Source organism: Anarrhichthys ocellatus, unplaced genomic scaffold, assembly GCF_004355925.1.
Source record: "Anarrhichthys ocellatus isolate YVR2014 unplaced genomic scaffold, GSC_Weel_1.0 scaffold9, whole genome shotgun sequence".
NCBI lineage: Eukaryota > Metazoa > Chordata > Actinopteri > Perciformes > Anarhichadidae > Anarrhichthys > Anarrhichthys ocellatus.
The window spans coordinates 7,611,172-7,629,122 of NW_022280039.1; the positions used below are offsets into that span (position 1 = coordinate 7,611,172).

The following is a 17,951-nucleotide window of genomic DNA, read 5'->3' on the forward strand; positions in this document are numbered from 1 at the left end:
TGACTTCTATAGAGGCATCAACTAAAACTGTTTTTGCTTTACAGTTCCATTGAAGTTACGAACCTACTTGTACAAGACTCGTCTAGGTTAGACAGTTGTAATGCGAGGAGATACGGCAGTTGGCATGAGAAATTCATGTTCTATGAAATGGTCTTCACTGTGATGCATTTCCTATTCAAACAGACCATAGTAGTGTGGATCTTAAATGTACAGTACAACAACGGACTCTTTGTTATGGAGCGAAAGATCAAGTGCACATTTCATGGGATCTAAGAAGCTTACAGTAAAGTTGTATGTGATGAATGACAGTTTATGAAAGGTCATTAGGGAACGGTTCCAATGACCCGGTTCTATTTTATGTATATATGTTGTTCTTGTTAAACTTTTCATCTCGAGCCTAACAAGAACCTTAAACATCCTACGGTCACTTATTACTTTCTGGCAAGTTCAAGGATCATTGCTTTACCTGATTATATGTAAATAGCTAGTGTTTTTGTTTCGTAAAGGGTACAATTTGGGGTCAAAATAGAGTTAATCATACAGTAATCATTTGTTTGTATTCTTAATTTAACAACTGACCTACACAAATTTTCAAAAGTGTAATCAGTTATTTTTCTGTCAGTCAAACAATCAAACAATAGATTCATTGATTCATAATTTTAACACTGATGTCAGCAAATGAACATAATTGTAACAGCACATGGCAATACAGTCTGACTTTGTGGTATGGGTTCACTCCTTGCTCAGGCAAGTCAGTGTAACAGCAGGAACACACAACAACATAATAAGTAACATGCTGAGAGAATTGCACACAACATTGCTTAGAAATGAAAGCATTTCAGAGTCCATTCAAACAGGAATGAGCCCGAGTACCTGGGTCTTTTGTTGAAAGACGCTTTTACAGACAACAGGAAATCACATGTCAGTAGCCTTTGGTCCTCAATTGAAGGTTGCTGAAATGTGATGGGTGAAGCAGGGCTTCGCCATGTGACAAAAACTGTTCGACTTCACCAGCACACCAATGTCCGTATCTTGGGTTTTCCTGGATAAACATTATTTTTCTGCATTATTCTTGTTTTGCATTTCATTTAAAGTTTACAACGTGAATGTAAATGCATGTACATAAACAATGAATATGTGATTACCTTAGTGAATAGATTTTGATGTGCTTTTTAAAACGTCAACACAATATTTCACAAACTAGATTTTTTTTATGTACAATGTCTCCTCCATAAAGAGGGAAACGATGGACCAATAAAATAATATTGTCACAATAAAACAAGAAAATGTTAACACTGAGTGCACCCTGCCTGAACTACTTCACTTCTGTGTGTAGTTTTAATAAGCAAAACAATGAGATGTGTGATATGCAGGGAACTTAAACGTGCCTCCAATAGGTTCCTTCTCAGTTTAATCGGTCTGATAAATACTCACCAGCCATTGCATGTGAAGGCTTACATTACTGTGGTACTTCTTTTAATTGCACTGAAGTTCTGTCTTTAAAAGAGATTATTTTCGCTTCAGAGCAATAACGACAGGCATTGCTTACCTTGATTAGCTAAGTTGGAGGTTTGAGGTATGGCCAATATGAAATTAGCCCCTGTTGCTCTTAGCATAAAAATATTCATTTATTAATCAGATCTGTTGATTCAGCTAATTGGTTTGGTCCAAATTCTATCATAGGTTAAAAGCCAGCTGCCTGACATGTTGGGCCAGGCATGAGTGAGGGAATATTTTCCAAATATAAAATAACCCCAAGGTACATGGTGCTACCTCCAGTCACCTCATCTGTGCTTTCCCTGATTGGCAGAGCATGAGCATCAGGGATTTAAAGTGTTTACAGTAAAGATGAGGCACTGCCTAGAACTAGGGTTGCAATGTGTAACCACCTCTCTAAACGGTTACTACATTTAACATCAGATAATTGTCTCTTCCTTGGGACTACAATCTAACATACTATGGCTTTGTTTACTCATTTCTGGGTAATATTGTGAACACTCAGTTATCCCACGCCTGACCCACTGAGGCTGCCAGTGAATTAACCCTTTCTGACTTCTCACCATTACTGTCTTTGTTATTTACAGCTGTCATTTCCAACCCTTGATCTGAAAGACTTCTCTCTGAGTGGACCACCACACACCCCACCCTTACACTTCTATTCACCTCTGCTGTTTCTGTCAACTCGTTGACGTTATGGACTCGATTTCTCAGCCCGGTGACAAGATGGTTGTGATTGCTAATGGCATCTCTGAAGTCAGTACCTCCACAAGGTATTGGCACGGACCTGTCCTTCCTGCCCCTCCTGACCACCCTGACCATCCTTTTCCACAGGTCGCACTGGACAAGGCAACAGAAGGGCCTGGACTTGCACACCGCCTGGAAGCCCCTCTTAAAGTTCTCATTGTAGTAGCCATAAATGATGGGGTTGACGCTGGAGTTAGAGAAAGCCAGCCAGTGGGCAAAGGGGAAGATGTAGCTGGTCAGAAGGTCCAGCTGCTCCCTGTCCAAGCCTGCGTAGTCAGTCATCATCATGAGAGTCCAGAGTGGCAGCCAGGACAGCATGAAAAGCAAAGCCACCAGGATGAGCATCTTTATCACCTTGACCTTTTTCTGGGAAATCATTTGCTGACCAGCCCTTCTACGCCTAGCATGGACTGTGACGTTGGCCAGCTGTGGCTCTCTGTTTGCAACCACAGAAGAACACATTTTGCTTCCGATACCTCCGTACATCAGCGAGATGACGGTGAGCGGCACCAGGTAGATGTGAGCAAACAGAACCGCCGTGTAGACCTTTCTCATCTGTGGGTTGGCAAAGTTCTCATAGCAGGTGTACAGGGGGAATGTCTGGTTGAAGTCGTTATTGTACACTAAGTTGTGGAAAGGAACTTTATCCACAGTCAGTGCCACAGCAGCAGGACACATGATCACCACTGCTAGCACCCAGATCAACACGATGGCTGCCTTGGCAACAAGTACGGTTGGCTTGGGTTCTAGAGGGTACACTACACAGCGGAACCTGTAGTAAATAAGGAAGGAAGAGCGTTCCAACACATTAGCAATATATATATAGACAAACAAAAGAACAACATCTAAAATATAACTAGAGCTGTAACTAAGGATACTTAATACTCAATACTAATTATTCTTCCAGTAACTTTTTACATGACTTATTTAGTCTTCAACATCATGACAAACCCCACCTCAAATTAACAGATCATAAACATATGTTTTAAAAATTGCAATTCTATATAGCCACTAGTCAAAAAATAATAATCAAAAGGCTAAAAGTAAAGCAAGCTTGATATGTAAGAAGCTGTAATGAGCAAATGTTTGGTAATTTGAGCCATTTTAGTGTTATGCTCTAGTGATGGGAATGTGGGACTGAAATATCTCAACAACTATTCCATACATTGACCTGAACATTTGTACAGACATTCACGGTCCCCGTAGGACTTTAATGATGCTGACTTTTCTTTAGGGCCACCATGTGGTTAACATTTCTAAGGCAAATATGTACCATATTCAAATCCATTTGTCTTGTGTTACTGTTTTGCTATAGTTGTCTCATTTTTCTCCTTTTTGTGCCATGACGCATTGTAGATAAACGGGGAGAAAGGCATCAAACCACAGCACACACTAACCTTTCAACAGCTATGGCCACGAGAGTGAAGACTGATGCGGAAACAGACATTCCCTGCACAAAGCCGCTCATCTTGCACACAGTGTTGGAAAAGGGCCAACCTGTTGGAAAAAAAAGACAATCATTAGAGTACTCTAGCTAGTCCTCAGTGGTAACACAGTAACATAATTGTCAATCTACAAGGATTTTTAGAAATTTAGAATCACTCGTTCACAGATTGCACAATTCTTTACAGAATTACTTTAATGTGGCATGAAGGCATTCGAGCCAATCTACAGATATTCTTGCAAATGGAAATGCAGAGAAGACACAGAGTGGCCCTTCACATCTTGCTTCCATTCATTATTCAGTTTCTTCATCCCTGCTACAGCAGAAAGAAGGGCTTCAAACACACCAGACAGAGAGATTGTACCCTGCAATTCTTTTTTAAGTGGAATGGGACATTTTAAATAAATTTTAATTATATGTGCTTAACCTTACACGTGTGTTATGCAAGTGTTTTGCAAATCACGCTGCTGTGTTGTCATTGTTACAGTCTGAATTTAGCTAATTCTTAAAACGCATAGCAATGCACAGACAAATTAATTAATTAGGCTTTAAAGTCCCCTTATCTGTCCACATAAAGTTTCAAAAGCAATCAATCAATTGATATACATAACATACAGAAATTAATTGGCCTGATGGTGACTATGTGCCAAGACTGCAATAGTTTAGAGTCAGATGATAATTCTGTGTAGGTTCATCAATGCTAGTGGCCCCTTTCATGTATATATGTATCCATATGACCCATTGTTCATTTATTTATGTAGTTTAGCTGCCTTTGTCCACCCTGCCTCTGGCATCACCACACACCTCCAGCAATGTGTTCCACAAGTTCACCTGAAACTCCCAAACAGCAAGTATGTTAATTCTGTTTCTCTCAGTTGATGTGTTTTCACATCACCAGTGTGGCTAAAGTGAGCTTTTAACTGACTTTATGCTGGTTTGCTGGAGTAAGTGCTAATGTTAGCTATTAAGTGTCAGCTAGCAAACTTTAGGCTCTATGTGAGAAACAACGGCAGAGAGAAACATACTTAACTTGCCGTAAATTCGCAAATAGTGGGCGAAGCCTTTAATTGACTCAGCTGCGGAGGGTACCGGGATTTTCTTTGAAGCGGGCTTGTATTAGAGAGAGGCCATTATTTCGGATTCCATATCAATCAAAATCAATCATGAGGTCCCATTTTGGTTGAGTAAAATAAATAAATCACCAGGTGTCACGTCATAAATGAGCCTAGTCTGCTATTTTGCTTAAATGTATGTACACAGCATGCATTCAGCAGCTGTTGAAACAAAAACCCTGAGATAATTAGTCAGCTATGTTTAAAAATAGAAATGTTGGCTTGGTTTCACACAAGACACAAAACCCTAGTATCCAGGGTGACATTCATGTGTGTTGTCCCATTAATCCACCTCAACCACCTCTCAAGACAGATGTTGTCACTCTGACATCACCTATACCTACCTGAAGCAATCCTATGTGCAATCATAGAGTGTATAAAAGTGTTCATTTTTTAAAAAGGACGTTATGTAATAGACACATGCAGTCGCAATAATACGATCAATATTTCCTGGTTTGTAAGAGAGGTTCTGACTGGACCATTATTGGACGTGGACAGCAGCACCATCTGGCCGTCCACCTCATGAATACATTGCAGTTTTTTGGCCTTTTACCAGGACCATTTCTAGCCAAGGACAAGTCTGACCAATGGTTGATCATGCTGACCTGATCACAACAACAGCTTACCCTTCTTACACAGTATATGAGTCAGTGCATTCCCCTGGTTCGAAGTTCACACCGATGCTTATGTGTCATCAGTTGTTGGCATTTGCATCCTCACTAAGAGTCTTCCTCTTCAAGTATTCATCGTCTATTACCTTTTAGCCTCATGTGAGACCTTGGATGAATATACCAGGCATCCTGTTTTCCATTTCTTTGTTGACACAAGTACGTCACAAGGAAGAACACCACCAAGGCATACAATGTCGACTCAATGAAAATTGTGGATTGTGAAACATGTACAATTTCAACAAAGGACACCTAAAACATCTTGAATGTAAGAGCAGAGACACCATCAAAGCTCACACAAGTTTGGAGTGAGTCTATTTAAGTAGAAGAGCTCAAAAGGATAGCTAGAGCAGGAGACTGGACTCGTTTTGTGACAGAGGACTGAGTCTCTGTTTGTAGAGATAGTGGCAGAGGCAGTAGTGGACTTAATTACCTGTGATGAGGTTGTCCACCAGAGTTGTAGGGATGCAGAAGATGCCCACCAGAAGGTCACTGATGGCCAGGTTGAGGATGAAGAGATTGGTGACTGTGCGCATGTGACGGTTTTCCAGTACGATAAGACACACTAGGATGTTCCCCACCATGCACAGCAGGAAGATCAAGAAGTAGACCAGGATGTAGCTTGCAGCCACATACAGAGAGTGCTGATAATAGGGGGAAAAGGTAATGTTGGTGTAATTTGCGGAGCCACCTAGGCTGACGTTTATAATGGCTGCTGTGTTGGTTGATCCCTCTAACTCCATCCCTTCCTCGCCCATGTTGTCCAGTATCTCCATCCTTCAGAAGAACCAACACTGCAGAGGAAATCAAATAGTGACGAGGCGAGATCAGTTAGAACTATGATTGGAACGAATAGTTAAAATCTGATCAATCACCTGATTGATCAGATTTTAAAACGTTTTTTCCTCTTTTTCTATTCCAGTGTGGAAATATAACCACCCTTACCTCACACTTTTTTTGTGAAAGAACATTTTTACATACTGGACACTAATCAGGCCTGCAAGTCAAATTTCCTGATGTGTTTGGTAAATAAGACCTCAGACACTGACCGTATCTACTACACATCAAAGGGACAAGAATTGTATGATACTGTTGGTTGCAGCAAATGCACCAATAAAAGTTGGCTATGTGACAATAAAAGAGCAGCATCCATTATCAACACACATCACAATACTGATCCAATATACCATTTCTGAAAATGGTCTGATACTTAAGTCTTCATTATGTGTTCAATTTATATATCCAAACTAGTTCTCTCCTCAGTAGCAGAGTCAATTTTGCTTCTTCTACGAGGACATTTGACAGCCTCAATGCCAATATACCTGAGTATGGATTTGTTGTGTTAGGTTTAAGTGAGGTGGACAGCTACTGGACTTGCTGCTTCTGCTGATTTTGATTGGCACGCCTGTGTTATGCAATCCTAGTTTTCAGGGCTCTCATTCTTTCCAATATATTGGAGGCCACAGGGATATTTTAGCATATATATATTACACCTTTTGTTTGCAAAGATTGCTAACTTCTTCTCTGCTCCACAGAGATCACGATGAGTTTCTGTGGTACCGGGCAGCTGGAAAAGAAAGAGTGGAGGCAAAAACAAATCACCTCAGAGTAGTGGGCTAAAGTCACACATTATACATTTCATCTCGCTGTGTTGTTTGATGCCAGAATCGAAATTCCATACACTTAAGATGATAACCTGTGATTGAAGGCTCTAGCAAGCTACAATATCGGCGAAACATTTGAGAAATAGAGAAAAAAATGTGAAAATTGAAAGGAACTCCCTTCTAGATCAGATTTTTGAAACACTGAATAAAGCAAGTTTCAAAAGGCAGTGCACTACTGCATTAAACATTTTTTTTAAGTGGGGTTGTATGAGCTACTTAACCACAGTCAGTGTACTATCAACAGTAGATGACGGTCGGCAAGCCCCAATTTTGAAGAAGCAGGCATCCCTTTAAAAAGCCTTTTATGTGGATGTCCAGTCAGTGTTGATGGTAAATGTAGTTGACACCAATAAATTCCTCAGTATGTAATTTTCATACAATGTTTTCTTTAAAACCTTAAAGATAATATTGCATTTAAATGCACTTAATTGGCTTAATTTTGACAGACAATATGCAATTTAAGCAATACAATTGTTGATTTATCCAAAAAGAAAACCTATGATGTATATATAATATTGCTCCCTAATAAATCAGTAGTATTTCTTAACCCATTACTCAATTAACCGATGGAATAATCATAGAATACTTGATTACTAAAGGAATTAATGCAACCCCAGTGAAGATATCAGGTGAACCTACAGTACAGTTTGCAGTTTGTGCACAAATAAAAGCTGCAGCTCCTCGAGACCAACAGCAGTTGAGTGGAGTAACGAGGGTATAGAGGCAAAGCTGGACTGACCGTTGCACACAATGCATCCTGGTACATGTAGGCATGCCGGCACAGCTGCGAAAGCAGGAGGAATCAGCTTTATCTGTCAATATAGCACTAACAGAGGAAAATATTGCTTCAAAAGAGAGGCTAAGTCACGACTTCCCGTGTCCCCCATGGGACCCTATTTCGGAAAAATCTTTGAAAAACTCATGTAAGGACAGAAATAAGGCGGTAGTTGTTCAATGAACTTCTGTCTCCAGATTTAAACGCAGGTACTACTTGAGCAATTTTTAGGTCATTTAATATTATTCCTATTTCTTGATATTTGCAAATATATAGGTCAATGGCCTGAATATTAAATTCACTAATTTTGATAATCAGACATGACCTAACCTCATCATGAACAGCTGCTGAACCTGTAATATTGGCAATGATGTCCATTATTATCTTCAGCAAATACGATTCAGAATCAAAGAGGTAAAACAAGATGGAGCAAGGTTGTAAATTCTAAAATCTGTTATACATAATCAATAAACCAAACAGTAAAAGTGAGTCTTCAGAAGAGATTTAAAAGAGGACATTTAATTTGCCTGTCTTAGATCTCCAGGAAGGGAGTTCCACAGCCTAGGGCCCCGAACAGCAAGGGCCTGCTCACCTTTAGTGACCACTCGGGATTTTGGAACTATTAACAGGGATCTGCCTGAAGATCTCAGGCAGTGGTCGGGCTCAAAGGGAATCAGCAGATCGCAGATGAATGAGCCAGGCCGTTTAAGGCTTTAAAAACGAGCATTAAAATCTTTATATCGATTCCACAACTCACAGGTAGCCAGTGAAAAGCAGCAAGGATTGGTGTTATGTGGTCACTTCTCTTTGAGTTAAAAACCCGGCAGCAGCGTTCCGTATCAATTGCAGTTTTTGAATGTTTTGCCTGCTGATCACAGAATAAAGTGCATCGCAGCAGTCAAGTCTGGAAGAGATAAAAGCATATATGACTCTCTCTGCAGGTAAAAGGAATGACCGGATTTTGCTTAGGAATCGTCCTGATAGTCTCTTCTATTTCTCTTAAAGCACTGGTGCAAAATGACTCCACAGTGTCAGAGAGTGAAATATGTTTATGTATTGTTTATGGGCTTATTAATATTCAATGTGGTAGCTCACATGGTTGTCCACCTCAAGGCATGAAGCTAGACTAATTAAAGCTCTCCCTTGGGAAGTCAGAAATGTCAAACCCAGGAGGAGCTTGGCATTACTGATGTACACCGACTACTTATATGTGTTTTAACATTAAAAACAACCATTAGGTTATCATTTGTATAGTTAAGCAATTTAAACGAGTCAAAGTTAAGGAAAAGTCTTCAATTTCTTTAAGCTTGTTATGTTACTTAGATGAATAAAAAAATAAGTCAATGAGTCTTAGTTGTCCTTACTTGAATATTTGAATATATGTCCGGAGAAGATCTTGGTACACCACACATGGACACAGACCAAAACCTTACAGCAACATTACCTTCGCTCAGCTTCATACAGTATTCATGCCACCAGCGAGGAGGCAAAACAATGTTTTCTAACCCTTTATCCAGACTCTACAAGGTTTTTCGTCTTATTTTAACTTCCAGACAGCCAGAGCAAATCCTCCTAACGTACAGCATGCCAAGGGTGATAGACTTTAAAAAGGCCTTTTAGGTTAATAACCATGAAAGCATATTTTTTTCCACAACAGGTAAACAAAGAAAGTAAGGTGTCATGAAAATTATGACTAGAGTAAAGGCCAAACTGCTGGTCTACGCTTTTCGATGTCGGGAGCCGTAAATCCTGCCTTCCTTGGTACCCTCTGAAAATAGAGTCAAAGTCAATAGTGTGAGTCCGTTCAAAGGGTAACCGCTGGACGTCTTGGCAGCTTCTCAAAGTGTTCATAGACAGCCCATAGCATACAGGGGATAGAGAACAGACAGGCGGGAAGGTATCCGGATCAGGACAAGCAGACGCGGACTAATGGGCCTGGGCAAAGGCTGGAGGCTAGCAGACTGGTTGATAGCAGGCCGGATTGAAGTCCATTTGTCAGCACTGGGAGTGAAGGCTTGTTACTGGTAGGCTGGAGTCAGCCCCGGCAACATGAGCGGGCATTGGGGGTCCAGGCCCGCCCTCTGAGTTACGTGTGCCCAGAGTGGACGTGCATCCGTCCCCAAAGACGGACTAATTAAATGTAATGGATAACCACAGTGTTACCAACTTGGCAACTTTCTCGCTGGACTAAGCGACTCTTCAGACCCTTTTAGCGACTTGCTGCTCAGAGTGAACTCTTTTCTCTGTCAGCAACGTCTCTTCCTCCCTCTGTGGACATGTTTACACAGGGCTGAGTTACTATGGGTACGGGCAATAAGGCATCGGTGTTGCCAGGTCATTTTGCAGAGGCTTCACCTCGACCGTTTTGAGTGTAGCCCCGAAAATGACTTTAAATGTAAGCCAACGTGAAGCTCAAATAGATACTCCTCTTAACACCACAGCCTGCCACAATGAAGGCCGGTCTTTAACATAATGTGTTTGTGTGTGCGTGTGTGTGTGTGTAGCAAATTGACTCCTTATAGACAAGGACCAGTTTTTGTTTGTTTTGAATATGTGAATGTTTCGACGTGTTTGTTTTTAATGTCTGTATTGTGATAAAAGATTGAGCCTGTGTGTGTCTAAGAGAAATGGCCACCTTTAAAAACACAGCCACCTTTTTCTGAGTTCAAATTTGACATGAAGGCTTTCAGCAGCTCCTCTCTCCTGTCCTTTTCTTTAGTAATACCAGATTTCTCAGCCCCCTTGCCTGAGTGACACATATTACAGTAGAGGACAAAGAGCTGAGCGTAGACTTATTACTTTTGTATCACAATTCATAATTAATCTGGAAAGTTTCTGAGGTTAAACATTTGCATTTTGAATATTAATAAGGTGTCAGAGTGCATAAAAAAAGCTCAAAATAGAGCTTGCTAATGAATAAAAAAATGGTCCTAAAAATTGTAACAATGCTGGTCAGAAATCTCGTTCACATTACAGATCAGTTAAAATCCAGCCTACCTGGGGTGCTGCCCTTGCCTGGGTCCAGACCTTTGAATCTGAATGTTTTGTTTGGCATTGTGACATGAAAAAAAAACGAGTAACAATGCAACGTATAGACAGTGAGGTTGTGCTCACACTCACGTGCCGGCATCACCTATTATGTTTACATTGGGTCCAATCACGGAGATCAAACCGCTCACAGATTTATGTCTGGCCCCAGGTAAGGCCGGAGTGAAGGCTGAAGGCTAGCAGGCCGAGGTACAGACTGGAGGCTAACAGGTGGAGGTGTAGAGCGAATATTAGCAGGCCAGGGTTTAGACCGGTGGCTAGCAGGCTTGGGGCTAGAAGACCTGGAGGCAGGCTGGAGGCTAATTAAGTCCTGCAAAGCCAGATAGAAATCTATCCAACCATGGCTCTGGCGTGCCAGTGACAGGGCTGTTTCTCCACTCACTGGAGACACAGGAGGGTATAAGTCACCTCATGAGGTTCCTCTGAAAAGGATCCATCTGCTGGGTCCATATTTAGTCAGTTCATACTGTCGCAATGCGGTAAAGGAGAGTGGCAACCAGGGAAGGACCCAAATGCAGACAGCAGATTTGCGCATTCAACGTTGTGCTTATACAGTGTAAAGGCAGTTCCCCCTGAAAGAGCAATCACATATAATACACCAAATTTTATTTGTGAATGTGACTTGTTTTTCCCTCAAACTGAACAATAGACAGACGGACAGTAGTGATCATGTCTTGTTGAGATACAGGAAACGCAGAGCTGCTGAACCTAATTCAATGTCAGTCTTGTGACAGACATTCATCTGTGTAGGTTTCTCACAACTCTTTCAAACAGCACAGTGTGCTGCAAAATCCAACTTGAAATGTGATTTTGCTGCCAGTATTTCACACATGTGAAGTACACCACTGTGCACCATCAACACTTATGTGCAATAATGTGTCTGTATGCGACTGTGTTCACATGCTCAAGAATATTGTTTGCAATAAAACAAAGACGCCTTCTGGTAACCTCATTGACATAAACACACAGCTGTCATAAATACATACGTCCTTTAACCCTTGTGCCTCACTTTCAAAACGTTGCTCTGGCGTCAAAAAACTGCCGTAAAAATATATCAATCTTGTTTTCCATTTTCACTCAGTTAAATCTTCTAACCAACATCAATCCTGACCCTGAAGCGAGCAAGAAAGATTGCAGCCGACCCCTCTCACCCTGGACACAAACTGTTTGTGCCCCTTCCATCTGGCTGAGGTCCATCAGGACCAAGACCTCACGCCTCACGAACAGCTTCTTCCCGTCCGCAGTCGGGCTCATTAACAGAGCCCGGGTCCCCCACTGAGTCACCCCCAGGACAATTTCCTTCCCTCCCTACTACTCCCCTGCACATCTCTTCATATTTAAATACACTTGTCACTTTTACATTACACTTGTTTACAGTCCTGTTATCTGTTTGTTGTGCACTTTATTTTATATTCTTTTAAATTATATTGTAAATTTTAATATGTAACAAAAAGGAAATAATTTTCTTTTTTAGATGCTGGGGGATTTTTTTTTTTCACAGTTAGGGATATGCCAATGCAGAGCAACATCCAGTCAGGTGCAAGAAGAGTTCATGTTGATGTCTCAGTGAAGGAGAGACCCTTCAATCTACTGTCAAACCTCCATTACATGACATCTTTCTGAAGCACAGCCCTGTCAGATAACCTATAGACAAAGGATTTAGCCATATCTTTTATACACAACTATTTAATAATCTAAATGTACACACCAGCAAACTGCCAGCAATCATGCAACAGATTTAAACTATGTTTAGTTTACAGTGAAAAACTGAACTGTCTTGTCTTTGCTGATTATTCTGTTTCTAATGAAATGTTGAAATTGTGCACAGACAATGAGGACATTGTCATTTATCCACCACATCACTCTTTGCAGGAAGGCTGAATGCACTCACAACCTCCACAGTGTCACTTATCATGGCATGCACAAAGGCTGTCCTGCTTTATATAACTAGAACACTACTCCTACAAAATAACAGCTTAAACTCAACACTTAGACCCGAAAGTCAGTTTTATATCAAATCCGATATGCTGGGGAGCAAAGACAAAACACCTGCAATTCGTATTGGACTGCACTAAACATGCATGACACTGTGTGCTGTCTATATCCTCATCAACATCATTTTAATGCTTATTTTTTTATAAAGGAACTAAAGTTTAATGAAACATTTTGCTAAATGAAGGGAAATAGCTTTGACACAGCCTGATAATCAAAACCAATACGTCTTATTTCACAATATCTCTGTTCCGTTTATTCTAACAGGAGATACACTTACTTAGTCAGCTATAACTAGATTTTTTTGCACTCACTCAAACTCCTAAAAAGCGCCAGCATTTTCAAAAATGCTGTTATTTTTGAAAATGCTGTTATGTAAAATTTTGTTATTTAAATGAATAAATAACAAATAGTGCTGTATGAGAGAGTAGCCTACACGGCATACTTTTTATTGGGTTCTTTATAGGTTTTTTTCATATTGTTTTCGCTCTTTCTGTTTAATTTTGTAGAAAGAAAAGTGAGTCAACAGGTTCAACAAAGGGCTGCTGGAAATCAACTATTCAGAAAGTTATTTCACTGAGTCTATCGCTTCCTCTCTGGAAAAGCGTGGTGTCTGTGTAGCAGTGATATAAACTCAATTAAGTCAACATGCCGTGGATGAGAGAAGACGGTAACCCAGTATGTTTGTAGCGTGTGTGTGTGTTATCCTGCGATGCAGGTAAATGTATGCAAAACATGTAAAGGACCTACCGGTGTGCTGTCAGATGCTCTTTAAGTAGTTGTCAAGTGATGATAAAGAGATGAAAAATGAGCCAATTAAACAAAACAAAAAAGAAATGAACACGGTGTTCGGCGTCGTCCACAGGTTTTCAGATACTCTACCACTTTACAGAGAGAGTTTTAACAATAACATCTATGATATAGTTCAAAGGTAAGATTTACAGCAAGAGGTTCATCCAGCGTTCACAGAGTCAGGCTGATCTGCTGCCACAGAAGCGCGCTCCACTCTGACTGTCTCCGCGCGAGACTGCGGTCAAGTGGTCCTTCCTCCACGGAACCTCGGTCACGTCAGCCGGCACTTAAAATGTGGTGCTACGGTACGGGTGCTTGGATAGCCCAAAAAGCCCGGAAATAGACCTATATTTGATCAATAATTTGTCCAATTTGATATAACAAGTCAAAAACAACGTCATTAAGTGAAATACAACAATAGTACAATCTGAAATTACACTGCTGTATAATCTGAAATTGAAAAAGGGTTCGAAAATTATAATATTACCTAATAATAATCTTTGATTTGTAATAAAAACATTTCCTTCATTGGTTTGCTAAAATTTCCACTGGATTTCTGTTCATGATGACCCCATATACTGTATCTCCATGTCAAATGTAATGTAATTTTACTGTACACTTTATGAGAAAATTAAAGGCAAAGTTAGCTCAAATTAAATTATGATATTCATAATTTCCATATATTTGAATATATATATTTGAATTTGTTTAATAAAAACAAATTCTTAAGAGGTTATATCAAAATTTCACTGGATTGTTGTTCATCAGGATGCCTACTATGTCCATGTCTAATTTCATGAGATTTTACTGTACAATGTTTTAGAAAATTAAAGGCAAAATCAGCTCAAATTACATTAATTTTCAGAATTTCCCTATATGACAGGTTATAAATACACATCCTTAAGAGGTTACAAGAAACTTTCCTGCCAACAGAATTGCTGTCATATATTGTGCAGTTAAGCCTTGATAAAGACATGTCAATGCTTGATTAGAGTAGATTTTGTTAGTTAGAACTGAATCGTTGTATGTTTGAAAATAAAAGGTGCATATTAAGTCGTTTATAAAACGATTTAAGAGTACGAGGGATAAAAGAGAGTTCATGTGTTTTGGTCCAACTCGTGGGCACAAAGATGTCCCTATCCCTACGAAGTGAGTAAGTGGATGGTTAAGGCAAAAGGCAGGAAACCGTGCAGGGGGGATGAGCTGTCTTTGAGGTTGTGCAGGGTTGCATCATCACGCCTCTCACTCAGTGATGGAAGAGAAGATGATAGATATAGATAAGGATACTGCTGCATCGTTTTTTGTACCCTCTCCAGCTCCTCGGAGCTAGCCCCTTTGTCAGCACCACCCCAAACTGGGCTGGTAAAGTCAAGGATGTGTTATTTGTGCTTGTAGGCTACTAGTGTAGATAACTAGTATGAAGGTATATTTGTGTCTTTATTACGCAAACAAAAAAAGTTTGTAAGTAAAAATATATAAATTGAGAATAAATTATTTGTTAGTTTTGCTTATGAAACGAGAATCTTTGACTGTAAAACAAAAAGCTTTGCTCTCAAAAAACAAAAAGCTTTGCTCTCAAAAAACAAAAAGCTTTGCTCTCAAAAAACAAAAAGCTTTGCTCTCAAAAAATGATGGATGTAGTGGGCAGGGCATACGCTGCTGAATGAGCCAGGAGTTTCTATTGGTTGGGTTCGACTTGGCATCTGCTTCCATTGTAAACAATGATGGGATGTGATGAGCAACACGGAGGTAAGTTGACATTATATTGCTCTGTTTTGTCAAAATTATTTTAAATGTAGCGGCACTTCACTTTCATGTTGTTAGTGTCATGGAGTCTCTTTTTTTAAAGAACAACATGGAGGGCTGCTGTGTTGACATGAAGCCCCACTTTCTGAGTGCATGTAACGTTAGCCCACCATGTCGTTCCATGTCGTTCATGTCGTTCATGTCGTTCCTGGCGTCATCTGGAAGCAGTAAATTGCCTGGGAATGCCTCCAGCAAAGTAACCAATCACCACAAACGGTTTAGGGTTTAAACAAAGGATCCAAAGGCCAATTAATTCTCTCCGTCTCACTTCATTACTGAATCCTGTAAGACTGATTAATGCAGTTATACGATGGTATTCAGGAACATTTTAAACACCCCCGTATTTATTAATAGGCTTGTTATTCTTTCCATATTATAATAGCAGGAAAATCATCAGCCATAGATATTAACAATTATTATTTTATTACATTTAAAAAGATTTATAGATTAAAAAAACCTTTTAAAAATCAGATTTGTATGACTTGAGAGCCATATATCCTCATCACTCATAATTATTCATAATTAATTCAAACCCCATGACTGTATTAGCTCTTATGTGTTTCAGCGTTGCCCACACACAGTGCTCGCCGCTGCAGCAGGAAACCAAGTAGGGAGGGTAGAGGGCATTACCCAGGAACATAACTCTCCCCTCCTCATATTTTATTCCATAAATATATTTGTTTGGCAGGGCAGGCTGTGTCCATACGGGAATATATATATTTAGTAATAAAACAACACCCTGGAAAAAGGCACTTTCTTTCTAGGAGGCCAAACAGCAGGTGCTAGGGCCCTCTTTGAGGGCCCTAGCACCTGCATCGTAACAATGCTGGTAACAATGCAGGTGCACCTGCACCTGCATTGTGTATAAAATTGTGTTGATGCGTATATGCACGCGCGACCAACCAGTGAAGACGAACAGGGGGGCTGACGGTCTGCAGTTCTGACTGTTTCTGCCTCGTGTTGTTTTTACTTTGATTTACCCATTCCATTCGGCATTTCAACACTGGCCTGGAACTCCTCCCAGACAATCAGCTGGCCAATTCGCCCGGCAATGGAAAGTCTAGCCCTGGCTCAAATGTATTATTAAACGTTACCCTAAGATCTTTATCTTTATTATTGCTGCTATTGCTACTGCTATTACTCTCATTATGTGTATCATTTCTGTCATATGGATTAACTTTGTTGTAACTTTATCATGTTTATTCGATACACATACTCTATTGCACTTCTGCCCATCCTGGGAGAGGGATCCTCTGTTGCTGTCTCCGTTGTTTGTTCTACAGATTGTAAAGCCGTCTGAGGCGATATCATATTATGATATTGGGCTATACAAATAAAATGGAATTAAGTGAACAAAGGGGACTGTACCAGTAATCGCTGTTTAATTGCTATTGAATTGAAGGAAGTTATAGGTGCCTTCCAGGCCTTGACGTTGGATAAATAGAAATGCAATATGGTTCGATCATGTGATTTAAGTGAAAGGTATAACTGTATCATCAGCTTAACATTGAAATGAGATGTTGTGTTAATGAATGATATGTCCAAGGGGAAACAAGTACAGAGAGAATACAATTGTTCCAATCGGTCATGATTCAGGCAAGTAGAGCTCAGGACCGGGCAACTGGAAGTCAGGACCGGAACTGAACACATGAATCTGGTCCTGAACTGGCCAGAGATCGGCTCGGAGCCCCGAGGTTAGGGAACGGAGCAGGAACAGGACGCTGGGGCTGCAGACTTGGGAACCCAAGGCAAGGGGACCGGAGTGGAGGCTGGCAACTAGCAAGCCAGGTTGAGGGCTGGTGGCTAGCAGGCTTTAAACTTGCAGACTGAAGGCTGGTTGACTGGGGAGCAGACTGAGATGGAGGCTGAATAGCAGGCTGAAGGACTGACTCATGGGGGAATGCGAACAGTTGAGTAGGAGGACTGGTGTGAAACTAATCAAGGCGGGGTAGACAATCAACAAAGGCGGGAAAACACGCAAGGCAAATAAGACAACCAAACATGGCACATGAGGAGTGGACTTCAAAAGACAACAGGAAACAAACTAAACAAAACCGAAGACCATGAAACAATGATGTTATTGTTGCTTAGTGCCGCTAAAAGTCTGTCTGTCCACTTGGACACAAGGATAAACTGTCAAAGGTCGATGTGATCTCACACAACATGTTGGGCCATAACAGGATAAAATGATAAAGTGAAAACAATTTGGACAGACATGCGGAGGCATACAACCGTGACGTAGTTCTTTTTTTTTATCACATTTGTGAAAACCTTTTCATTATCTACAAGACTTGGATCTTTTATTATTGTAATGAGGGATTTAAAGATGATTTAATTCTTCAAATGAAACACAGAGGCACGTCCTTTTATTCAGCCACTGAACATAACTGGAAATATATTGCCAGT

General features: G+C 40.4%; 1 protein-coding gene across 1 annotated transcript; it reads right to left on the minus strand.

The window, feature by feature from the left end:
- Nucleotides 1–1,718: 1,718 nt before the first annotated feature.
- Nucleotides 1,719–13,737, minus strand: npffr1l2 (neuropeptide FF receptor 1 like 2). The gene is made up of 4 exons (XM_031849401.1): nt 13,698–13,737; nt 5,902–6,262; nt 3,642–3,741; nt 1,719–3,016 (listed from the first exon to the last, which is right to left on the minus strand). The coding sequence occupies exons 2-4, from the start codon at nt 6,242–6,244 to the stop codon at nt 1,999–2,001; spliced, it is 1,461 nt and encodes a 486-aa protein (XP_031705261.1). The 5' UTR covers nt 6,245–6,262; nt 13,698–13,737; the 3' UTR covers nt 1,719–1,998.
- Nucleotides 13,738–17,951: the final 4,214 nt, after the last annotated feature.